Source organism: Sparus aurata, chromosome 6, assembly GCF_900880675.1.
Source record: "Sparus aurata chromosome 6, fSpaAur1.1, whole genome shotgun sequence".
Taxonomy (NCBI): domain Eukaryota; kingdom Metazoa; phylum Chordata; class Actinopteri; order Spariformes; family Sparidae; genus Sparus; species Sparus aurata.
This window is the reverse complement of record NC_044192.1, coordinates 12308596-12335011: the sequence shown is the minus strand read 5'-3', so window position 1 is coordinate 12335011 and position 26416 is coordinate 12308596. Positions and strand designations below refer to the sequence as shown.

The following is a 26416-nucleotide window of genomic DNA, read 5'->3' as shown; positions in this document are numbered from 1 at the left end:
TATGAAGGTGCAGCACAGTCACAATAGTAATGGAGAGAAGTGATGCATTCTTGTGATTCACAACAAACATCCAAGTTTCTAATTTATGTCTTTTTTATGAAAGTCTACAGTAGATCTACCACAACCTTCAGTGAACAGCAACAGTAAAACAATAATTAAATGAATAATAATAGCAGTAATGATAAATAATTTCATGTAGTCAATTTTCTAATTTGTCTGTTTCAAAAGTTTTACTTTAATAAAAATCAATTCATCATTAATCTATAAATAATATCCATAATATTCAAGTGAACAGAATTACAGTTTGAAACAAAATTTTGAGTGTCTATCTTGGAGGACATACTTTTCAAAAGTTGCTGAATAAAACCACGGAGGATCAGCGTGAGGATAATAAGACAATAGTTCTAATTGTTTTGAAGAATTCATATTGTTGTTTTTGTTGAACACAACTATGACTGATGTAAAATTAGGCCTACTTCACGCCTGGTCAGCATGTCCTTCACCACTGGCACCCATGATCATTTCTGATCAGGCTGGCTAAACAATGACAATGACTAAATCAAGTAATGTGAAGTCAATAATAATAGCAGATGACACTTTTGATTGATAACTTATATGGTAAAGTATTGTAAAACCTTCCATCATACCCCCATACAGGACCTCACTTAACCTAACTTGACCAAAATATACAATGAAATAAATACTGTATAAAAGGGAATGAGAATCACATTTGAGTCAATTTGGGTTGCAAATATATCATAAATTATTAGTCATTTATTTAATGATGAATGTATTCATCATGGTTCTCATCATGAATGTATTCATCATTGGTTCTCATCATGTTAACTTGCAGGCTTTTATTTAACGTCTTACTTTGTTAGCTCGTCTTTGTCCACAGCCCTGCCTGTTGACTTTGTTATTTTCGTGGAGGAGGGAAAACTTGCGGGGTGAGAAAAAGGGCACAAAGTAGAAGGAGAATGTGGAGAGCGGTGTGGGAGAGAGGAGACCACCGGGATGTGGTATCACACCCTGTGGAGGAGAAGACTGGAGAAAGAAATAAATGAGGAAAGGTGCTGAGAGAGAGAGAGAGAGAGAGAGAGAGAGGGAGAGGGAGGACGTGCCTCCTCTCTCCTGTTGTCCTCTGGGCTTTGGCTAGATTGCTTTCTCTCTGACTTGGAAGTCAAGGCGTGGAAAGATGAGGAACGTGGCCACAGCCGGGAGGGGGGTCTGGTCAGCAGAGAAAATACTTGGTTGTTAATTTGCACCTGGATTCTCACCTCCAGCGTTCCATCAGAGAGCCAGAAGTCTGCTGGCCTGGCGAGATGATAGCCCTGTCACCTTCGATCAGACCTCGCCATCGCATAAACCATCCCTGCAACCTATAAGACTTTGCTGCAGGTGATTGGATCGCCGGCCCCTCTCCCTCCACCAACCCTCCCTCTCTCTCTCTCTCTCGTATCCTGACGCAGCCAAGATAGCTCTCAGTCGGCCTGTCACAGGCTGCTGAACCCTCTTATAGGAGCCCCTTGTCCAAAAAAAATGTGCCAAATGTAATAAAAGTGTGATAGTGCTTGGCTCGTCGTCCGGACCTGGCACCAGAGCCGCGAGAAGGGAAATTATGTTTCCCAGTTAAATTGGTTTCCTGGCATGTGATAAGTTGGGGTGAATTTTTAATCCACGACCTCATGAAAATATGTCAATCTCCAAGCTGCTATCGTTTCTCCCATCCTGTCACCTCCCTCCCTCCCACCTGCGTCTTGGCCCCTGCATCTTTCTTCTTGCTTTCGCTGTTCTTTAAAAAAAAGTAAAAGATAGCAGGTGTGGGACACCTTTGCTCCTCAACCAATTACCTCACCAGTGTATAATCCTACCCAACCTCACCTCTCTTCCCACTCAGTCCTTCTCCCTCCCCGCTACGCTCACTCGCTCACCTCCGCCCACGCGATTCTTTCCTTTTTTTCATGTCTTCCCTTCATCCCTGCATCCCTGTGAGGCTCCATGGCTCACCAATTACAGCGGCAGTCGGCAGCTAGCTGGAGTTACTACCACAGGCAGTCTCTATGCATGCAGCAGGCGAAGCAGCTGACTGACATGACACAGGGCGTTCTCCCATAGCCAGCCCGCAACCTGAGGGAGTCTGATAACCGGGCTCCACCGGGGCTCAGTGTTAGCGGCTTTACATGGCTAGTCATTCGCCGCACCTCATACCAGGCGGGCCCGCTGCCTGCCTGACACTTCCCCTTTCAATTGAACGTGTTGAAAATGCTTGTGGACAGGCGAACGAGCCGAGTTGTGACTGCGGAGAGCTGAAGGGTTTCGGTTTACCAGCGTGCCAGAAAATTTGGGCGTGAAATGTGCGCTTTTGAGAGGAGAGAACTGGTTTATTTTCCCTGAATGTAAAATGACTTAAAACTGACACAAATAATCAGTCACTAGAAAACAAGTCAACAGCTATTGTGATAATCAATTTCAGTCATTGTTTTAAAAGCATTTGCCTGTTCCAGGTTCTAGAGCGTAAGGTTCGCTGCTTGTTTTCTTGTTTTCTGTCCTTTTTAACTAAATGTTTTTGGGGTTTTGAACTGCTGGTCATAAAGGTGTCATGTTGAGCTCTCACCAGACTTTGGTGGACATTTCTTGTTACTTTTGGATTTAAAGATAAGACAAGTATTTGTCTTATCTTAATCTTAAGTAATCGATTAATTGTCACATAGAACCCCTGTAATGTTATATCCCCATATTCACAAAGACCATTACTGCATTATCTTTGGCTGATGGTCAATTCTTGTGTCTTTCTAGAAGAAACAGTAAATAAAAACAGATTTAATTAAATTCAGTTGCTGATGGGCTGAGTGCTTCCCTCGTCTGGATTTTGGTTGTTGGACAGTAAAAGAACAATGCTTAAAAAGAATTAAAGAGAGTGAAACAAAGTGAAACGGTCAAAGTGGGGGAGGGGCCGACAGTCTGATTGATAAACCAATCTAAAGTTTATCTCAAGGGCATTGTTGAGGCCATAAATCTATTATCCAAAATTACTTTTACAGTGTAGCAGCAACTATCTGCCAGCCCACTCTTGCTTCTTATCTGATGTGTAGAAATCCAAGACACTTTAGGAAGGCTACTGATGTGTTTTTGTGTCGAACTGGAGGAGATTCGTATCTGTCAAATATTAGAGCTTGAGATTATTGAACTGTATTCCATGATAATGTGAAAACAGAAGCGGAGGAATAAATTGAATTCTGTCATAGAACGATAAGAGTTTATCGAAAAAAAAAACCAAAAAAAAAACCTTCGCAATCTGTCTTTCTCTGCATCATTTCATAGTTGAGTCTGGCAGTTGTCACCACCCAGAAACATAGATGTGTATCTTCCTCCGTCGAGATGTTCCTCCTGTCGGCCGTCAGTAGCGGAGGTGAACGAATAAAGGGGGCGAGGGATGGCTTAGTTTTATTCGTCTGTCAGTCTCACCCTGCTACAATCACCTTCCGTGGCTGATGTCAGATAGAGAGGGTGCTGCTGGGAAGCCGTTGCAGGGGCCTGCCATTAAACAAAAATTAATCCTGACGTGCACAGCTAGAGGCGAGGCAGCGGCAGCAAGGGGGAATAGGTCCAAACCCACCCATTCATCATCAGACATCAGACGGTGACATGCGCGGAGGCCGCGGTCAACATGCCAAGAGCCGCTGTACACTCTCATGTACATGCACAGGCATCCTCCTGCCTCCCTCCACTCTCAGCCAATCGGCTGCCGTCAGCGCATGAGCCAATCAGGCTCGGGGATCTCTGCTGGAGATGTTGAGGGGCTGAGGAGAAGGGACTGTGTCAAAGTCGTACCCTGTGAGGCAAGGCTGCATTAAAATTCATACAGCGCTGAAGCACCAGGCTGAATACTGATCAGCGCACAGGTCCCATCCTGCAGCACCACTCAGGGAAAAAAGGGGATTTTTCCACAAAGGTATCCACACTTGCAGGTTCCATATATACATATAAGCATAAAACCACATCATGGATGAAAGCAGCGGGAGAGAAAAATAAGAAGAAAGAGAGTTAGAAAGGGGAGAGTGGGAGAAAATGCAGAGCATAAGATCCCGTTATACAAGGCTGTTGTGTCTCTGATGTGGTGCTGCAGCCATGATAGGAAGGAGGAGAGTGAGGGAATATCTATTTATGATGACGTGTGGGGGCAGATGTGGGCATGTAACCATATGCTGTTGCTATTTTCTCCTCTGTACATTATGTTTGCGCTTTCTGTAAATCACTTGTAAATGCAGTATTTAAAATACAAACCAACAGGTACTTTATCACTTCTTCTTGTCGTCCTACCTCTTCAGAAATAGATGTATGAAATAGAGCATAATCAATGCTTGTGTCATAACCTGGCAAAAATTAGCAAATATATCTTGGTCTAGGAATTGAACCAACTGAGGCGTTTGACTTTGTGCTGCATTCAGTTTCAATCAATCTGAAAGGTTGAGCCAATTTTTAGGTCTACGAACGCACAACGATGTTATATCATTATTTGTCATCGTCTGACCTTTATCGAGTCGTGATGATACGATCACATCTCGTCATCATTTTACGAAATTCTTCTGTTGTCCTAGAAACTCCGAGACAAATTATGAATGGAAAACTGACTAGCAATTTAAAGGAGCACTATGTGGTTTTGGAAAAGGAAATTCATACACAGAATTTTTTATAATGAGGTAATAATACAAACTTATTTTTTCCATAACAGAATAAACAAGTTGTTCTCAGAAGACAATAAGGTCCCCAGAATATTGTTTGGAGGTGACAGGGTCCGCCACATATAAAACAAGTAGAACAGTATGAAATTGTGTTGTCCCTTAAGATCAGCTTGTTTATTCAGTTTATTCAGTCACGAAAACAACGAGAGTTTGTCTGTTTTGTTTGTTTAGGAATAAAAAGTCAGTCGATGAAGATCTTTCTCTTCCGATTGAAAAATGCCTTCCCCAAAACTACACAGTGCACCTTTAATATAGCAACACTGACTTTAACTATACTGATATGAATAATTCTGCATGGGAGCTCTAAAGTTCAACACGTCCTCCTGTGCCCCTCTGTGATCTGTTTAATATTAAACCACCTGATAACTGAGACCTCTTACACGTGGGTCAATTTTAGACAGATTCATATTTTTCCAGACTTGCACATGGATCTATTTGGGTTAAATTCCTGTCAATCCTGATTTGACTGGAATTTAGATTAAAGTGACCTTAATCCTTCACCTGACTCCACCCAATATCCAATCCTCCTCTCTCTCTCTCTCTCTCTCTCTCTCTCTCTCTCTCTCTCTGTATATACATGTAATAGACAGAGAGGAGAGGGAGTGATCCCTCTGCCATTGACTGCCAGTCATGAATAAATGTATTACTGTGGTGACAAGAGAATCAGTGAGTGAACTCATGACCTGCTTGGATTTGGCGATGCACCAAGGAACAATGCCGGGGAACGCAGCCAGAAAATCCAACTCTGTCTTGTTTTAATTGTTTGTTTCCATCCCACTAATTCCATTTAAATTCCTCACTCTTCCACCGGATGAAGCGTGTCTCTCTGGATGCAAATTAAATGTCTCCAAACAGCCACATGAACTCACTGTTCACTCCACTGTGAGTCTGACTAACAGCCAAAAGGATAGTCTATATTTGCTTTTTCATACATGAAGTAGCTGTGAGTACATTTTGGACGCATATAAAAAGCCTCATTTGTCAGCGGCAGTGGAGCAGTTATCATATTTCACGTGGCCCTATTTTCACATAAAATGGCTGAAATCCAGCCATCTCTGCACAGACTAAGATTAATTGGCCACAGCCGGTATTCTGCTGCTGCACAACACCGTTACTGGGGCCCGTGCCAAGCATATGCACCATCACATATAAACTGTGTTCACACACACACAAGCACCAAACCAACAAGTGGTCCCTGAGTCTCTGTTGAGTCAGCTCCTCAAGAATCAACATCTAGCTCTTTGGCTTTTCCCCTTGAAGTGAGTAAGCAGAGACAAAGACCAGATATGGCAGCGTGACACTGAGCAGGGAGAGAGAGAGAGAGAGAACAATAACTGATACTGTCACCACCTCACCACTGTTGCAAGCAGGATCAATAAAACAAAGTCAAATAGCTCTCACCAAGTACTCCTCTGTGGCTCTGTTCAAAGAGCCGCCGGAAAACTGTGAATTGTCCGAGTGAGAGCAGGCCCCCGCTCATTTGCAGTAAAAGTTTGTATTTGTACTCAAACACTGGAAGTGGACTCCTGGTGCAGCTCATCCTCACAGACAGTAGGAAGCAGAGACTACATGTGAGGAATACACTAGTGGGACAGCACTCACATATTTCCATCATCACAAACACATACAGTATGTACGTACGCTCATACTTATAGTACACATGTAAGTATGGCTCGTGCACGCAAGATCTATAGTCTGGTTGTTGTAAATGTTTGTAGCTGCAGGACTTAGTCAGTACTGTCAAAGCGATTTTATGTGTAGATTTATTTGCCATCTTTAACTCTGAAATTGAAATAATTTTGGTTTTATCAAATCTACATAACTGTGGGAATTCAAAAACGCACAAAATAAACTAAAGTTGCTGCTGACTCACCGGAAGTACACTGTGTGTGTAAGCCTGCCGTTGGTTGACCCCTTCAGTCGACTTACTCCTCCCCTTCCACTCTACGTTTGTTGGCGTTTTCCAAATCCATCTATACAGTAAACATCAAACTCCAATGAACATTACCAAGCTAGCAGATCAACCATTTTAATTCCAGGGCTTGCCTCCCCCAACGCAAGATCCACTTTTTGCCACGGGTGTTGTCGCTACATCCTTGGCTTTGCACCACCCAGTACAATTTATTGGTTAAGCAAGCATTTTATTCCCCTTCCCCTAGACACCATGATACTGTACCTTGCGTGACTTATGGGCACGACCGGCAGTGCAATACATCATCAGTATTTCCTGGAGAACCAAAAGTATAATCTTCAGATGTCTTGTTTTCTCCAGCCGACACTGCAAACAGAGAAAATCCTCCCGATTGAAAAGCTTCTACAACAATATGTTTGACATTTGTAGTCTTCAGAAATAATCGGTTGATAATCAGAATTGCTAGTTACATTTAATAGAGCTCTTCTGTCAGTGTCAGAATGCCCTGTGGATGGGTGCTTGTTGTGCACACTGACAGCATTGAAAATCTTGGCGTCATCGCATTTTTGTCCTCCCATGCTACAAACAAAGGCACTGTTGCATTCTATTCTGAATGAGAAACAAGAAAACAGCGAAGTAGCACAATAAATGAATTGCCTTGCTTGGCATGGCAGCGACTGAGTTCTAAACCACAAAGAGCATCAAGTATGAGTTTCGGTATATTGACTATAAACTTCTCCAGTGAAATGTCTGGGATAAGAAAATGAGAGAAGAGTGTAGAGATTCAGTGTCTTTGTTTGGGAGAGGATTTGGAAGACGATCGCATGCTCAGCGAGCAGTAAAGCTGTGGATTTTGACCATAGATAGGGAGAGGCTTTGATAGCGAGAGCCATTGTTGGATGGATCCCATCAGATTGAAGGGAGGATAAGCTGCTTGGGGGATGCGGTCAGAGCAACAACAACAAAAAAAAAACACTCTTTCAGGCACTGTCATTTTTCCAAAAAGGGGGGATCCATCATTCCTTTGATGATGGAGTTTTAATTATTAGAAGATGAGGAGAAATGGGCCGTGGAGAGATAAGTGATAGGATAGAGTAGTTCTCTCGGGGTATTAGCCCTTCAGATATACAACAGTTTGTGTGTGTGTGTGTGTGTGTGTGTATGTGTATTCTCACTTGCATCGCTTATCCTTTTGATCCTTTAAGAAATGCGCTGTGTGTGAAAGAGGGTAAGTTGATCTGTGTATCCACTTTGATCCTTGAGACGCTCATTAACCATTCGATAAACACTCCATAGGGTGATCTATAGTAAGTTGTAAATTGAGACGTCAGACTCCTAGGAAATCAGTTTGCAGTATCGATGACACGTGTAGGTGTAGTTTTTCATGGCTCGCAAACCGTGAGGCATCACATTGGGGGCTTTTTTGTTAAGCAGTGGAGGCTGAAGATGTCGGTAGATTGGCTGACTTGCTCATTCATCAGTTGTGTGGCTGTCACAGTGATTTAGGTGTACAGCACAGCCAGTAAAGAGAGCAGAGTGGCCGACGTGTTTAGTACCAGAAGTAAAAAGCTAATGGTAAGTAACTACAGTGCGGACGCATGACCTCAACTTCAACACCACTAAGCTTCCTACTACACTGTAATATACACACTTTACTCTTTATTGATCAGTCTACAAGTTGTCAAGTTTCGGTTAGTCTGCCTGTAAAAACAGACTAGTGAGTAGATGAGTATATATCCGAACGCCATAGTGTGCGTACATGTCAGGCTGCAAAAACAAAAAGAGATTTTCATTATGGAATAATCTGTACCTTGACTTTCATTTAGTCTTTCCAGAAATGACCCCTCTATGTTGCTGGTTTTGTCCAAAAAAAACCAGTCCAAAAGGGACAAAAGTAAAATTTTCTTCTAAACCGGTTGTGACAATTTTCCATTCATCGGTATATCAAATTATCAACGAACTGTTTCAGCTTTATATAAAGTCTACATACGTTTTATTTCATTCACTAGGACAATGAGTCAGATAATGGCACAATACAACTATAGTAACTGCAGGAAGTAGCTATAACTGAGTCGTTTCAGTGTTTACGTGCACATATATTAGTACTTGTACCTTTCCCTTCGAGTTCACGCGTCCATCCGAGTTCACTGCCCTTTGTCTCATCTGCCCTGTTGCTACAAGCCACACAGAGTGCAGCTCGTATTATCCTCACATGGTCTCAAAAGGTAAAACATTGGTTAGAAACAAACTAAATAATCCACGTGCTCTGAAAACCCTGCGCTCCGGCTTCACTTTTAACCGTCGTGTGTTTTTAACCTGCAGGTCAAAGTGAGCTGAACCTTAAATGCATCAAAAGCTTTTACGTTTTACAGCCGGAGAACCTGCAGAGGGGTGGAGAGAGAGAGAGAGAGAGGCACTCTCCCTCTGCGGGTTACCGTTTCTGCCTCCTCTTTGTCTGTCTGAGCTCATATCTTTCTCTCTCTCCTTTCACTGTTGGCTCTCGCCCCATCTATCTTTGTCTCTCCCCATCTTCTCACCTGCACCCTCATTCTCTTTCTTTCAATCTCTTTGTATTAACATGTCCCCTGTCTGCGTCTGTCATCCCTCTCGTGCTCTTTTCTTGCCCCAAATCTTCACACACAGCCCCTTTTCTCAGCGTCCCCGTCTGAGTGGCCCTATTGCTCTGTCTCTGTAGAACAGTGCGCCGGCTGCTAGCGGTGCCCCGACGTCATGGCACATGGCTGCTGCATCCCGGCTATAAATAACTCTGCCTTGTGGCGCTCGGTCCAAGACAGGACCGAGAGCCAGAGGGAGAGCAATCTGCTGTCTCCCTCAAGAGATGCTCGAAGGGGATGGCACGAATGAAACCAAACACTCCTTCATTGGTGAAATGAATGATTCTGGATTGAATTGTTTTTCAAGACAAGAGCCAAACATCAGGTCAGGAAACAGTTCAAGCACAAAGGCTAATCACAGCCAGAGCTCAGAACAGTGAGGTGTTCGATAACACTGGCACATTTTGATTATTAAGCCAAGCATCATATTTTATTTACTCGTCACCCACATTGGGTTACTCATTGTGAAATGAAACTATAGTAGCTGTGATCCCTCATACTTTGACCAATTTGATAACTTTCAATGGTTCTGCTCGTATTTTAAAGATCCACTTTGTAAGAAACTCTGGTCACAAAGTCGGCAAATACTGACGCTTTGGGATTGTAGGTCGGGTCAGTCGTCATCTCAAAGCGTCAGTACTTGACAAGTTGAGAGTGAGGCTCAAAAATTCACTTTCTCACAAAGTGGACCTATAAGTTACGTAAAGGAAATTACATACATTTCACTGTTCTCCAACAGAAACAGCTTTATTTACCCTTGATAATGAAGCCAAAATGACGTCCTGTGGCTCCTACACAATAAACCAAATAATTAAAGGTGGTCGGCTCATTCTTTCCGGTCATTCTTATGGTCGCTTTTGTCACTCTTACTCCTCAAGTCTTTAGCATAACAAAGACCCAGGGGTAACGTGGAGAGAAAAATAAGACATTTTGTGTTTAGCCACACATGGTGTGATTGGAGCACAGCAACAATGGATCGGTCACTGTCCGGTGTTGTTTGCAATCCATTTTCAAACCTCAATCGGAAATCAATGAGCTCATCAATGATCTTAGAGAGAGTTCGGTCAATATGTCTCCCCAGGGATGGACGCTGCCCCTGTTTGTCTTGACAATTTATCTATTTTGAAGATTCGCCTTGTGCCTCAGACTGTGAACTTGCAGACAGATGCTTCTCGGTGGAGTCATGATGCCCACAGCAAGCTGTCACCTAGATAACATCACACTGCTTCCACTGTTCAGTGTTTTGAGAGTAGAAAGCTGCCGAGCGTTTGAACTTATTATTCCTCCTGCGTTAGCCTTCAAACTTGTGATGTCGTTGTTTGTCAGCGTAGAGAAAGAACTGATTGAGATGTTCCAGTTTGTGTTTCTCTCCCGTGGCCATATGGAATATATAGCGCTGCACATATTGTGAATGCACACTCCATTAGTTATGGCTCTGTTTCTCTGCATTTCTGACTGCGGGCGCTTTGCGGAGACGACGAGCCTCCCCTCCTCTCTTGGCACGTGTCCTCTGATTCGAGCTTTCTGTCTGCGTGTCTTTCTTGGCTTGGACGATAAATTAAGTGATAAATAAAAGCCTGTCTCTTTTTGAGGGGTTTTTTTTTTAGTACACAAAAAAAGGTTACTCTGACACGAAGGTACTCATGTCTGGCTTTCCGAATGATCCTCTCTTTATTATCTTTCAGTCCAGTCTAAAAGAGTGTGTCTTTTTTTTTTCCAGGCGACAGTAACCCCAAGGAGAGCAGCCCCTTCATCAACAGCAGTGATGCTGCCGCAGAGAAGAGCCAGCAGTATGACGGCAAGAACATGGCCTTGTTTGAGGTACGCTCCGATATTCTGCACACAATCCGGCATGATCGTACGAAGCAGGATACACTCGTTCTCACAATTCAATGATTAAATAGGGGCTGAGACACCGATTAATGAGGGTAATTTCTGGGCGAAGGGCATGTGGGAACTTCAGGTTAATGCAAGCAAACCGCACACTGCTACAGGAAAGAACTTCAATGAGGTAATTTGCCACCAGTCTGCACAAGTGTATTTACACTGTGCTCTCAGTGGGATGAAGAAAACAAAACCAGAAAAGGAGCTATTTAGTGTTCAGGCGCCTTGTGTTTGTTTTTCGACCAGGCTAGAATTTGCAAAAAAGGTGTAGCACAGTAACTGAGATGGTAACACACTGTATCAACACTCACCATGTGCAGCGCAATATGAATGTAATAGTTAGTCCCAAGTCTCAATTGCCGTGATTTTTGCTCATCTCTTCCTTCGAAAACCCTGATGAAAGCTCTGACTCCGGCCTTCTTGTGTGTGTGTGTGTCTGTGTCTGTCCCTCTGCAGGAGGAGATGGACACCAGCCCCATGGTGTCGTCTCTTCTCAGCAGCCTGGCCAACTACTCCAACCTGCCCCAAGGTAGCAAGGAGCACGAGGAGGCTGAGAACAACGAGGCCGAGTCATCGCGCAAGAAACCCGTCAAGGTAAGAAACAAAATCCACTTATGAATAAAACCATATGATACAACACGCATCAGCATCTTCTGTATTGTGGAGACAGTACACTATATTACATTTGGGTACATTAATCATGTGTTCGGCTGTAACCGTGGATAATGTTGGTAATCGCATACAGAGAAAGTGTATCTCTTTCCTTAAAATGGGCTCTCTAAATGATCATAAGCATTTTATATGCAGGTTGCAAGTGCAATGAAATCATGTTGATCAGTACAAAAAAAAAGGTAGAATTTTCATTTTCTTTATCTCATAAATACTCATAATGATCCAAAACTCTGGCTTCAAGGTGATTTATTTGTCAGGATAATGTGTTCTGCATATTCAAATTAAAAAGTTGGCCATCAGGTTAACACTGTTCATCCACTTTGACTCTTTTTGAGCACCAAACATCAATGATGTGAACACAGCGTCCACCTCTCCTCATCCTGCCCTCTGTCAGCTCACAGCACAGCCAACCCGTCGGGTGCAACAGCTTGATCCAGAATGTTGTGGCAGAGGCAGGTCTCTGTACAGATGTGGGCACTACAGTCTTTGATTTCACATTGCTTGGCCAGCTTGAGTCCCATTTGTCCACTTTATTTCCCTGCGACCGGATAGGCAGGAGCAGCTGTAAAAACCCAAACTGGATTAGCATAGTTCTCATCCTGGATCTCTCCCCCCGTCCTCTCTGGAACGGTTCAGGTTAGATGGTTCGAAAGCAGCTGTCGGCTGTGATCATCTTAAAGTCTGCTGCTTTTAATCCTAATCATCAGCTTAATCATATTTGAGCTGACATGACCTTCTGACCAAATATAATATACAACTATGGGGATTTGTGTCTTGTATAGTGACAAACACAGCCCATTCTTACATGAAGATGTACAGTCTGGGTGAATATCAAGTGAAACTGACCCACTCCTGTTTATTAAGATCCCTCTATTTCTACTGTAAACCAATAAAAACTGCAAATGATTAGCTGCAGAGAACACTAAATCACTAATAGATTTTCCGGGGTCGTTGTGTATCATAATTCCTATGAGTCATTCTAACTGCTGAGGTGTTTATCATCTGTTTGTACAAATCTTTAAATATACAATTTGAAAAGCTGTCGCTGATAACAATAAGCTGCTTTTGAACACCTTGTAGAGGAGTTATATGTTGCAGCAGTTTGATAAAGAACAGACTTAGTCGCGACTATATAAATAATAATGTTTTAACGATAGTTTAAGCTGTCTGCACGGAAGGGGGCAGGTTTTTAGCTGTGACAAATGATTCCCTATAAATCAAATGACTAAACAGGCTCCTACTCAGTATGACACAGTGTGCAGAGATGAATCACTTTGCTGTGGCTTAACACTTGCACCCTGGACAACTTGCTCACCTGACCACGAAGGCCCGTTATGGTTGTTGCCAGGGGACGGTCATTAAGGGTTACTAAATATAGATTTGCACTTGCTGTCAGATTACATCATGCATCCCTAATAGCAGAGTTTTTTGATTGTTTTGTTAACACACTCAGTGCAAAGGAAGGAAAAAACTGCACCAGTTTAGAAGTTGTCAATCATTCTCTGTTGATATTATAAATCCCCTGTTCGTGTTACTGGATTGCATCTTAAATGCCACTCACTAATGAGTTCCTTCCACATCATCCCCTGGTATTTTCTGCTGTTGTCTGTTGAGAAGCCAGCAGGAAGGAGTTTACTTCCCAGACTTTATTTATTTTATTTTTTCTCTGCTCAGCACTTGATAGACAGACCGGCAGCTACATTATTAATCCTGTGGGAAATGGTTGGTGGTTTTAGCATCAAGGCGAGACGTGGCATGGCGAAGCTGAAATGAGAGGAGACGCTGATAATGATGATGATATTGCAAAGGGTGAAATAAGTCATCTTAAATGAGAGTGACCGACTGGTATGGATCTTAATATTTCACACTGACTTTTCAAACTCTGTACCTCCACACTCAGATGATGAGAGGTAAAATACACACAAAAAAATACTCAGTTTAGACATTGTGAGAGGCTGCAGCAGTGACAGGTTGACAGCTCTTCTGTGACCTTTGACCCCGTCTGTTTCACTTCTTCTTCTTGTTACTCACCTTGAAGTGAATCAGCGATGATGACCTTGGATGGAAGCGCACCTGTCTGAGATACTGTCAGTTTCCCCCACTGTGACTCCAGATGAGTCCAGCAGATATACAGTAGATCCTGACAGCGGAGATAAGGACTATAGGTACAGTCGAAAGTCATGACTGCATTGATTTCCGCATGTGTGTCTCTCTTCTACTTTGTGTGGCGATAGAAAAACAGCTTGAGCGAACAAACCGTTAAATTGCATTTAATGGAAAAAAAATTTTTTTCTAATTAGGGATTTAAGCTGCATCTCATCAAGCAGACAGAGTTTGCTCTTTTGTCACGGAGACGGTTCAGTTGTTAGCACACGACCAAGTCTACCCCATAATGGATACCTGTATCGGTACCTTGAAAAATGATGTATTGAACCGTAGAAAATATGCAGAATTATTATGTTTTGACACTTACATGACTTTAGTGATGATTTTTTAGCCACACTAGCAGTGTGGCTCACTCACTAGCAGTGTGGGTGACTGACATCCAGTAATGTCCATCGACCACTTAAGACGAGACTAAAATTTCGCAAATACTAGTGGATGGATCCCTACGAAATTGTGTGCAAACTGTCATGATCCCAGATGATGAAGTTAATATGATCGTGGTGATCACCTGATTTTCCCTCTATGCTGCCAGCAGGTAAGCATTCATTGTCGCATGTATCGAAAGAGGTCCCAAATGCAGAAATCAGTGGCAGCGAGCTTGTTCACAGATAAATGGCAGGAAAACAAACAAAGAGAGGAAGTGGAGCGTGAAACATGACACATTCTGATATAAACTACAAAATAAAACAAGTGATTCACAAAAAACCCAAACCATGTGATGTATGGTTTTTGTGTGTCAGGCGTCAAGTCAAGTCTCAATTCAAGTCCCACCTAAATCATTATACTTGTTTTCTCATTTCCAAGGTCAAGAGTAAACCCTCAGATAGAGTAGAAGAGCTTCATGGGTCTGTGGAAGCATTTGACAGACAGCAATGATGTGCTTAATCTCTTTGGGTAGCACACAACAATCCACTTGTGCACAAAACATTCCATTCAAAATACAGTACAGATTAATTTTTAAAAAAATCAGTTCTCCCTGATGAGCAGAGAAAATCCTACTACAGTATTTTTTTCCACTCGCTTCTTGTGATATGTAGCCATGCAGATTGTTTTTTGGTTTTATTAGCGCCGCTTTTTAGATATCTGCATTTTGAGTTTTGTGCCTCCAGCTCGACAAATTACTTTTGAAAACATCAACAGCAACCTCTCTTTCCAGAAACAATTTCTCTGTTTATCACGATAATCCCCAGACCTCGCTGTGAACAGTTTCCACTTGTTTCCTCCGAGGAGATAGCCAGAAATATATAATATACTCATAAAAACAGACTACGGACTATGAAACGCAATAGTGGCTGTGTTTCTAGAAAGACATGTAACCTTTAAGGCTTTAAAGTGACTTTCTGTTATGTCCAAATAAAACGGGTAGCAGCTTCAAGTGTCCACATGGGAGTTCAACAGTGTTCAATTTGTCCTCGCTGTGGATCTGTTTGCTCGCGGTATATACCCCCATTATCCCATCCCTCCCCGTTGTCCCAGATGTAAGGTGTATTTGTCTGACTCTCCTCAGCTCTCCTAACCCTAGGAGCAGGTCTAATCTTCCCCCTGTCACCCCAACCCCTTCAATACTTTAATTAGGCTGCATGCTACACCAAGCTGCTGCTTCTCCAATCAGTAGCCCATTCCACAGGCAATCTCTCCATCGCCATGAGAGGCTTTTCATTAAGGCAGCCTGTGGCGTTTTATCGCTCACACAGCGACCCCTCTCTCTCTCTCTCTCTCTCTCTCTCTCTCTCTCTCTCTTTCCCTATCGCCTTTCCTCTCTGTTTCTCTCTCCGCTCCATCTCTCCCCTTCCTCGCTCTCCATCTCCTTCATCGTTGCTCCCTTGAGTGAGGGAGTGAGTTGTGAGAGAGGAGGAGGAGAGAGCGAGGCAGCAGGCTTTCTTTTGTCGCAGCGTGAAAGCCAAGATTAGAGATTTGGTTGTTGCGTGACATGAGGGAGCCGACTGGAGGTCGCACAGGTTACGATGGAAACCAGTCACAGATAATCTGCCGGCAATTTTCTCCTCCCCGACCTCGGCCGTTTGAAATCTGACTTAACAAGGCGAGTTTATTTGAACAGCATCTTTAAGTGTTTTACTTAAAGCAAAGCGGTGCATTAAAACGCCATTTTAAGTGGCTGTAGAATAAATATTTCATATCAATGGGGGGAATTTAATGACTACCTGTATGTGAAAGTGGTTGCTTGTAAAAACCCACAAAGAATCATCACCTGATGCTGCGGTTCCCCTCAGGTCTTTGCAGCATTTTAGCTCATTGTTTTGGTCTGGTTTTGTTTAGTAACGAATAATATGTCTAGTTCCCCTGAGTTCTTATTGGAATGCTGGCGGCCTGAATTTGCTGCTGTCGTCTAATGAACTTGCTGCCCTTCTTAAATCTTGTCCGGACGTTAGACTTTTTACTTCTTCCTGTTTGTCAGGAATGATAAAAGGTTGATTAAGTTATTGCCTTGACATGGCTGCTTAACCTGAAATCTGTCTGTGACAACGCCATAAATGGTCCATTAACAGTTACCTCATGGTGCTTTTGTTTATCTCATCAAATTCAGCATATCATATACGATAGTATTTGCTTTATAATGTCTTGTGAATTGGCCGAAACCAAACCCAACACAAACCATGAATCTCTTTGCTTTTATTCAGGTAATTTTCTACATGAGTGCTCTTGCCAAGAATTACAGGAACATAATTCCATACGCTCTCCGTCGCTGCTTTTTACAGCGCTAATGTTCCCTCACATAAATGTTGTTTCTCCTCAAGGTGTTTTATAATCCACGCTCTTATCTTTGACCTCACCCTCCTGTCCCCATGGCTCCCTCTCTCTTTCATTAGACCGATGCATCAGATCAGTATTCCTATAAGCATCCTTCAGAAGGATGTACCCTGATTAATGTCAGTTCATGTTATATATTACAGCTGGGCTGCACATTAGTTCACAGCAGAGTTAACAGGAATCTCTAAGCTCATATTTTGTCCAGCAGGCTAACAGGCTACAGTGTAAAGCAGCAATTGATTTCATTATCAATCTTTTAGTCAATGAAATGCCAGAACAAAGTGAACAATTGCTTCTCGAAGTAGTGACATTTTTAGATGTCTTGTTTTGTCTGAACAAAAGTCCAAAACTTTAAACATATTAAAAGAAGATCTGAGAAGCTGGAATAAGCACATTTAGGACATTTCACGTTGATTTCACTGCTACCAAACAATGAAATGCAGATCATGTTTATAAAAGAACTATAAAGTGTTTAGTAGCATTTACAAAGGTCTATAAACATCAGTTGGAACTTTACAGTCAGCAAAAGCTTAATAGATGATTTATACAGCATTTTGTTGTTTGTTAACAGTGAAATTACCATTAACTAAAGTTTATTTAACTCTCAATTTACCATTAATTAATGCTGCTAGTTATAAAGTGTCCCCAGGGTTAATTCATTTTCTGTCAGTGGGCAGATACCAAAACATTTCTCTTCTTGTTTACTGCATGAGCAGAGGGAAGAGAGACATGGGTTACTGACCAAACACTTTAATGCAGAGGTTACTGTTGTTATAAATAGCTATTTAATACCTAGTTTATTAAAATATAGAATTTAAAGCAGCTTTAACTGTCTAAAACGTATTATGACTAGTTCAAGAAAGTCCTGTCAAGCACATTTTCCATTCCACTGTCAATCTTGGTTGTGCTAAGTAAAGCACAACCAAGATGTTTACAACACCGTATCATGATGAAATGCAAAAGAACACAACAAAGTGTCAAAATCAAATTCTCTGCAAGTGAGTGCGGCCAGTGATACATTAAAATATCACAAAAAACATCACTCCCAGTTGATTGTAATGCTTTAGAGCATGTTGTCCCAAAACCAGCAGTCAGCCAGTGGCATCCAGGATAACGAGCAATCTGGAGCAGTTATATGGGGCATTTTAAGTCGACGTGTTATCAGACATAATGTTACACAAATAGGGAGACCCTAAACAGACCCTTAACAGGTCATCTGGGATAACACTAAAAAACATTCCAATACATATTTGATACATCTCTCTCGATAAAACACTATTTTGCTCATTTGTAGACAGCTTTTTGCCGTGTAGAATACATTTTCAATGCTGCTGACCTGAATTTCAGGGAGCAAGCGACTCCGTGTAGCTTGTGTTAAGCAGCACATGTGCATTAGTAGATAACGAGACTTTCAGCTTTAAACGTGAGCGTGCCGCTGGATGGAGGTTTCACAGCTGGGGGGGGAACACATGAGGCTTTGTGGAGTCTTTTAAACCTAGAATATTCTAGTAACACATGTAGCCGCTATTTCGAGGCGGCGAGCCCTCGGCACCACAGAGCGCGTTAACTGTCGGTGTTTTACAGATAACCAGTGGATAACACTTTCACACACACATGCAGTGTTGACCGCTGAGTGACTGGTTCATCCGCAGCCGGTCATGGAGGCTGGTGTTCGCTGGCCTCTCCTCTCGCTGTCTGTTTAATAATTCAGCACACCTGAGCAGAAACACATTTGCCCTATCAGCTCCTGTTTGGCCAGCAGAGCGTGGCGATGGCGTTACAAGCTCCCAGTCTGCCTCCCTCTCTGTCATTAGCCTCCCCCCTCTCCTCACCCTCCCGCCCGCCTCATCTGCTCCACTTCATGTCTCCGTCTCTGCCTCCAAAACTTAGTGTGCTCTCCTCTCCTCTCCTCTCCTCTCCTCTCCTCTCCTCTCCTCTCCTCTCCTCTCCTCTCCTCTCCTGCTGTTTCCTCTTACCTTCGCCTTTCCCTGCTCTCTCATTTCTTTATTTCCTCCCCTTTTCCTCCTTCTCTCCCTAAATCTCTGTTTCTATCCTCTCCTCTCGTTTCATCCTTTCCTTTCCTTTCCTTTCCTTTCCTTTCCTCTCATCTCTTTCGTCCTTCTCTCCCTCCTCCCATCTCCTCTGTTTTGTTTCCATTCTCTCCTTACGTTTCGTTTGTTCCTCTTGTCTCGTGTCCTCTGTCATTTCCTCCCCTCCTCCCTCCTAGGTTCCTTCCCTCTTACCCAGCTCTTACCCATTCAAAGAACCGAAATTCGATAGAAATGTGGTATAAATTGTTTTACATTGGTGTATGAACGTTTGACAAATTAATTCATGATCGTACGTATTGATAAAGTATCGGTATAATACAATCAGTCAAGCATTTCATGGTGTTGAACTCAGTAATGTGATGCCACAACAAACTTTGCATACTGTGATCAGCTGGCCTCCAACGACAGATGCAGCTCTGATAAGGAATTAATAAGCACTGGACCAGAGGGCTTTCGATGTGCGGTAGATTCTGGTCCTGCTGGAGAGGATTTTTAAAGAATCCTGTAAGAAGTGATTTAGAAGACGACACTGGTTCTGCCAGCCTAAGCAGGTTGGCAGGGTGTCCCAGAGCCCGAGGGCCTGGACGTTTCCTTTCCTCTCCTTGCAACTTCTTTCAGATGTATGTAGCCTCCCGCCATTCCTCCCCCCTACTTCTCTGCCCTCTTTCATTTCAGGTCCCCCTGCAGCTACTGTAGCCGAGTTGTTTTCACCTTCCTCTTTTTAACCCTTCTCTCCTCCAAACTCTGATGTATAACAGGGAGAAAGTGCTATCTTTGCTAGCCTCAGCAGTTCAGGAGATGTCCACAGAAGGGTCAGAATGTAACTGTGGGGGTATGAGAGAAGAGAAGGAAGGGGAAATAATGATCAGTACAGTTTATGCCAAATAATAGACAGTCTTCAAGGTTGATATAAAAGATTTTTTGGAAGGAATAAAAAACAAGTCTTTAAAGGTTCTATGTGTGACATTTTGAACATGAATATAGCAGCAATATAGGGCTCACTAATGTGAGTATTATTTCTCTCAGATTAAAGATTTGGTTAAGTTTATACTGCTTAATCTACTGAGTAATGATCAGGAAGGATTTAAAGACATTGCCAGTGAACTAGGGGTGTTGCAATTTTGCAATATTCACAATATCTGATATTAAAAATTGGTTATCGATGTTGTGTTAATGATACGCAGTTGAACATATTACTGTATAATCCAGCAAAGATGTTCAGTCTTGTGCTCCTTTTTGTCTCTGAGGCCATCTGGTTTCCTTTTCACAAGTAATGAACTCACTGCTGCTACTGCTAGATCTATCTTTCTAAGTGAAGTGACTCTTTTTTGTTTGTGGCATTTTCAACAGATAGAGAGAAACGCTGGTATCATGTCAGATCATTTGTGCATGATGCAAAATAAACAGGTGGCGTTAGGAGATCTGCAACAGTTAAACAACCTCACATTGTCCACATTGAGAGGACAGTTGTTACAACCACAAGAACTCTCTCTGTCAGGAGAGCTTAAACTTCTAGATTTCGAAACACGAAATCAGCGCACTTGTGGATCTCAGTGGCTCCTGATGGATGGAGAGGCTGGAGAGACTTAGCCTGGTGAGGGGCTAGTGGTGAGTGGTAGGGCAGCAGGAGGCAGCTGAATCTGAAGTAGGTGCCACGGCAGATGTATCGAAAGGTCCTGTTGTGCATCTAACACACCTGAGCCATCCATTCAGCGGGCTGACTGCACTTCCCAGGGGGGTCAGGGTGCAGCTGTTCCATCCTAGTTCAGTGGTGCCACACTGCCCTACCTGTGGCTCTGCAGCAGTGAGTGTTGCCTCTGCTCGCGGTGGCCCGCTCTCCGGGGAAATCACTCTGCCGGCTCCCAGCCCATTAAACAGACACTCTTTCTGCCTGTGTGTGTGTGTGTGAGTGTGTGTGTGTGTGTGTGTGTGCTTTAGAGCAGGCGCTGGTCGGGACTGCAATCCCCGTCCACAAATGAAACACCAATTGAATGAAAATAGAAAAGCGACACTTTCAATAAACGGCCGGCCTTTTTACCCCAATAGGGTCCTTGAATCAATACATGCACAATAGTTTCATCTGTTTTAGGCATTTTCTCAATAAAGAGTCATTAGAAGCATCCATTAGATCACCAGATTTTTTCATCTTGGTGGCTGTTTACCAAACCCACAGAGGTGTTTTATCATGTTCAGGTTCTCCGACTCGGTGTAAGCCCTCTCACTATCTATTATCTGTGTCTGTACATCTTATGTAACACCCAGGATTTCTAGCAGACAAACACTGTGTTTCAAAGCCCGCCTATTGTTGAATCTGGATTATAATTCATCACTCAGCTGTGAGCTGCCGCAGACACTCGCACAGCAGCCAACATACGAGGCCTGCGTGATTGTGGTTCTCCATTGTGTGGGAGAGCAGGCGGGGAAAATGACATTTTGCAGTCTGGAGAGGGTTATTGCCTACTTTGGTTATGTTGCTCTCCTGTGGAGTGTTGTGGCGCGTAAACACCTTTGTGCTGTAATTCTGAACACTATTTACACACATTTTAGGGCCGATTAGTATAATCTGTGATCATTATTTTCAGATGCCTGCCTTTTTCCAAGTCCACAGATGTATATGAAACAAACAGGGGCTAAAGATGCAAAGGTGTTATCTTTTTTTGGATCCTGCCGTCTAACCTCAATGTACTGTTTGAATTTACAAAGCGTTACTTTTGTCTTTTCTATTTTATGATCAAAATCAACTGTCTAGGAAACCGGTATCATGACTGCAATTAGTTTTCAGACAGCTCTTTCTCTTCTTTCATCTGTTGAAATGATTTATGCAACAGATTCAGCCAAATAAAGGAAACGCGTCACCTTTTTGACTTTAAAACAAAGTTGCTGTTTCAGAGATCCATTTTAATTAGAATCACCCACCTTCAAAGGACTTACAGAGCCGTCATCCTCTTGAAGGTATTACGTCCGCTATTGTACACCACGGTATGTAAATGCTCACAGGTTTTCCTCTAATAACTTACTTGTTATTACAAACTGACCTCAGACCACTTTCTGCTGCAGCAGCAGTTTTGAAGACGAACAACAAAGTGCTGATTGCAGGGGAACCTTTCTACCTGCAACCCCAGACTGCTAATGTACATTACACACAGAGCCCCTGAAGGACCTGTCAGTGGAAACTCAGTCTCTTTTTAATTACAGCAGTGCTACTGGGTGGTCTGGGAGACATGAAAAGGAAAGAATTTGGAGGTGAAAAAAGGTGAAAGCGCGTTTGGTCACTTTTAGAATAAATGAGAACCAATTAAATAATGAGAGATAACAGCAATTGTGAAATTCTGGGTCGATACAAATGTTTAAAAACACAATTGGCTGATATTTAGTGCTGATACACATGTATTTATGTTGTTTCTTTTGTTTTTGTAGTGAATTATGTGATGTGTTTTCTTTTAAAGTTATTCAGCTCTTTGTTACGTAGTTTTTTAAAGGGTACACATCTGATCATACACATTTTTTAAGCAACCTTTGATATAAACTGATATAGCACTAAAGTGCTATAAAAATGCAGTTTTCAGACCGATGGCCAGGATGTCACGTGTTAACATCCTTTTTAGCGCACGTCTTCTTGTGAGCTCATAGTTGAAACACAGACAGCAGCTGCTCTGACTGGTTTTTGTTTTAGTAAATTGATTTTGATTGTCAAACGTTGATTATTTGAAGGAATGCATCCTGACCAGGCTTAGGCCGATATGATATATCATAGAGTGTTGCTCTATTCGCTGTTATTTGTATTATTTATCACAATATCGGATATCGATCAGCTGTCACAGCATCCTCAGGCTTTTCTTTTGAAAAGAAAATGCACGTTGAGATGACGCGGTGGCGGAGGCATCGTATGTTAATAATGAATAATTTGCGGTCAGACGATTATATTATCTATTTTATTTGGTCGGACAATATCGTAGTATAAAATTGTGGATGTCGCTCAAGCCTAATCCTGACTTCAACCATTTTTTTGACCAGCAGTCTCAACTGCCATTGCCCATGAAATACTCAGATAATACAAATGTCATTTTAAAGTTAGAATTCCATTCAGGGTTTCAGTAAGATCCTTGACAGGTAGATGATAAAAAAATCCTCTTCACCACACACTGAGGGGCACAGTCACCCTGAGTCACAAGCTCATTTGCATAGCTTAGACAACAGACAAACTGTGCACATGATTATCATATAGCGGGGGAGGTGACAGAGATGGACGAGGTTTGTTCTCCTGTAGAGGCCTCGATGTGGATCTTTGATTAAAGCACAATGAGGCTGAAGGTTGAGAGGTTCCCCCGCTGCGAGGATTAAGATGTAGAAGAGGCAAGGTGGTAGGTTTCATGTCAGCCCTCCTGTGGAGAAACTATGTACACATGTGATGAATGCACCATCACTCAGGAGGCTAATTTAAGCAATTTCCGTAGTCGATAGTTGGCTGCCTTAACAATCGATTATCAGGTGGTTAGCATTAACAATGTGCGATATTTGTTGGATGTTTTTCCAAACGAAACAAACTGTTTCACCCACTGACCTCAGCTGTGGTTGATGCAGCTATTTTAGAAGTGAAAGCAACGGATACATTAAACACCTAGTTTGAACACGGTACTTTTAAATAGATACGACGCCTGATCCATTCTTTGTTTCTCAGTTTTTTTTCACAGGTTTTCTGACAGATGGTGCAGACTTCATGTTTATAGCTAACTGCCTGAGTCCATTCATGTCATGCTCCTGTATATCATGCTGCATTACTGTCATAATCAAATGAAGATGTAGGGCAATATGTGATGCCATATATGTGCACATACCACATGATATGATATGATATATGATATATGATATGATTCGATTTGACACGTTCATAAACCATTTGCCGCTCTTCACAGCCAGGTTTCCAAAGTGATAAGCTCGCTAATTACAGTCCTGAGTGTGAGCTCTTGCTCTGTTGTTTATCTGAAGGAAATTAGAAGGTAATTATATTTGCTGGTCCTGTTTGGACTTGCTCTCGCGCTCTCTCTCTCTCTCCTGCTCTCTCCTCTCTACCCAGCAAACAGTGCATTATTAATGCTGGAAAGCGAGCCTCTCCAAACAAATCACATACTGTAGCATCACACACAATATTATTCATTTGATGTCAGCCACTTGTCAAGATGATTTGATTAAAAGTCTGGTTTATGAATCCTGCATCTGCTGTCGCTTCCCAGTGCAGGGCCGCGTCTGAACTCCTCCATCTTGTGTAGTAACCGTCCTGTGAGAGTGAATTTTATAAGCACTTTTAAAGAAATATATTAGTGGCCCTCACTGAGCGTTAGAGGTACTTTCTAAAGCAAATCATTATTTCATGATGAATTCTGGAGACGCAAGACAAGCTAAAAGCTTTCTGACTGTTATGACTCTTTGAGGCTGATGTCAATATTTGACAGTTTCAAGACTCTGCAACAGGCTTTTTTTCACATAAATGTAAAAGTTGATTGAATAAGATTTGGCTTTTAAAGAGTTGAGACCATGAGAAGAAGTTATTTCATGCAGACACTGTTTTAAGTTTCTGCAAGCCATGGGTATCTTGAAACTTTACATTTCTTTATGTTACAACTTTGCATTTTTTAGGTTCAGTTTTCTATTTTATGTCTCAACATCGATTTGCTTTTGATCTGATTAGGTTTAGGAAAAAAATGAATTGTGTTTTGGCTCAAAATACCAAAACCTGGCTTCACATGTCTTAGAGTCTTGTCAAAAATATGTTAGTATTATTGTTACCACAAACACAGCTGGAAATTGTCCCAAGGACTACTTAAAAAAAACCAAGTGGTGCATTGTTGAAAAGTAGTTAAAGGTATCCTTAGTAAAAAAGATACCTTGTGGTTTCACACCAACAAATGTTGAAACCATGAGTGATAGAAACAAAAACAGCCACTCGAGTCTCACAAAGCAGTGAACTGTACAATGTTATGGTTCAACAGTATTCTAAAAAAAAAGATTAGCGTTCGGTAGACAGAACTAAAATAACCCAACAAACAGCTCGACTAAATAACACAGATGCTAATCCTTATTTTGCTGAAACTGCTCATATGAGATGAATTCTTGTCCTCCATTTTGTTTCCAATCTGAGGAATAAACATCTTTTTTTGTGACAAATCCTCACTTGTTATAACATCTTAACTGACATAAAGCCACTGCTAATCAGCTTTCTATTCATCCTGTTTGTCTGCATTTACACGCAGAGAGGCAGCATCTGTGATGTAATGACATGACAGTTAAGGTCTGTGCTCTCGCTTGGTAAAATGGGTCATGGCTGGATATCGGCATAATTACCCTTCATTGGCCGAGCCGTCCTTGAGCAGGAAATGAATATTTCTCTATTATGTACAGGGTCAGCTGATGTGTCCTTCAGATTTAATGCATGCCATCACGACGGTGCACACACGCACATGCATAAACGGTACACAAACAAATAGGTGCGCACAAACACAAACCTTCAGAGAAAGAAAGCTGCTATAAATCAACGTTAAGAGCGACAAAATACATCTTCAGTCTCAAAGTGTCAGTAATTGCCTTCGATGGATCGGCCTTGAAGCTGATTCCGGTCCTATATGAGGACGTTCAGAGCAGCGCTCTCTTTGTTCACTAATCCACACCAGGGACAGCACTGCAGCAAAAAAAAACGACAAGAACAAATCCACTGCAAGGAGCCTGAAAAGAAAATAGACTAATATCCATCCATCCATTGAGCAGATTGGTCCCTCTGCTGCTTCCTGATCTCAGAGTTTTCTTTGTTTTTCTTGACTCGAAAGGAAGTATTGTTCTGAAGATCGACAAAGGATTTACAGAAAGCAATGTGGGACGCTCAGAAATTATAAAACAGCAATTAAAAGGTGCAATTTGTCGGATGATGTAGATGGAGGCAACGGAATCTTTTAGGTTTTTAGATAATGAAATAACTTGCAAGGTCAAGATTCATATTAAGAGGAACAATAGCGAGGAGAGGAACAAAGAATCCGTTAACGCAGAAATTATTCTGTAGAAAACACACATTAGCAATAGATAAAAAATAAAAACATCAGTAATGTGGCAACAGCAGCTACTTCAATCCCTGAGCGCCATATTAAAATTACAAATTGGGCCTTTGAAAGTAACAATCTGTGAAGTCCTACGAAATAAATGTCTGTTTTGCCTCGATGGCACTGTGGCCATCTGTAGACTGTATTGTCTCTGTGCTCTGTTTTCTTTTCACGTCACCCTCTGAGGGGGAAAAAAGGCAAAGAAACTGCAAGCAAATTTGCACACTGTGACTCCCAGCATGCACGGCTGCCGTGTTGACTTTCATTGATTCACTTAGTGAAGCAGGAGTCATTCAGTGAGTGCTGCACATCTGGTGTGTCAGGCGAATAAGCAAGTGATATTTAGCTAAGCGTTTACCTCCTGTAGTCTGATGGCTGTCAGAGACTCATCATTAAAGGGAGACACGACAGGTGAAAACATTGTGTTTTCATAACATGTTCTTGGCTTATAAGCTAAAATCTCTACCTGGTCAGAATTTTTGTCTAAAGATGTATAGAATTTTACAATACACGTCTTTAA

The 26416-nt window shown here is 42.1% G+C and overlaps 1 protein-coding gene across 4 annotated transcripts in view; it reads left to right on the top strand.

The window, feature by feature from the left end:
- Positions 1-26416, top strand: part of slc12a5a (solute carrier family 12 member 5a) — a 168706-nt gene that overhangs the window by 105877 nt on the left and 36413 nt on the right. For all 4 annotated transcript variants that reach the window (XM_030419606.1, XM_030419605.1, XM_030419608.1 and 1 more), the window contains exons 2-3: positions 10990-11090; positions 11610-11747. In XM_030419606.1, the coding sequence (XP_030275466.1) occupies positions 10990-11090; positions 11610-11747 (239 nt within the window). The remainder of the gene's footprint in view (positions 1-10989; positions 11091-11609; positions 11748-26416) is intronic.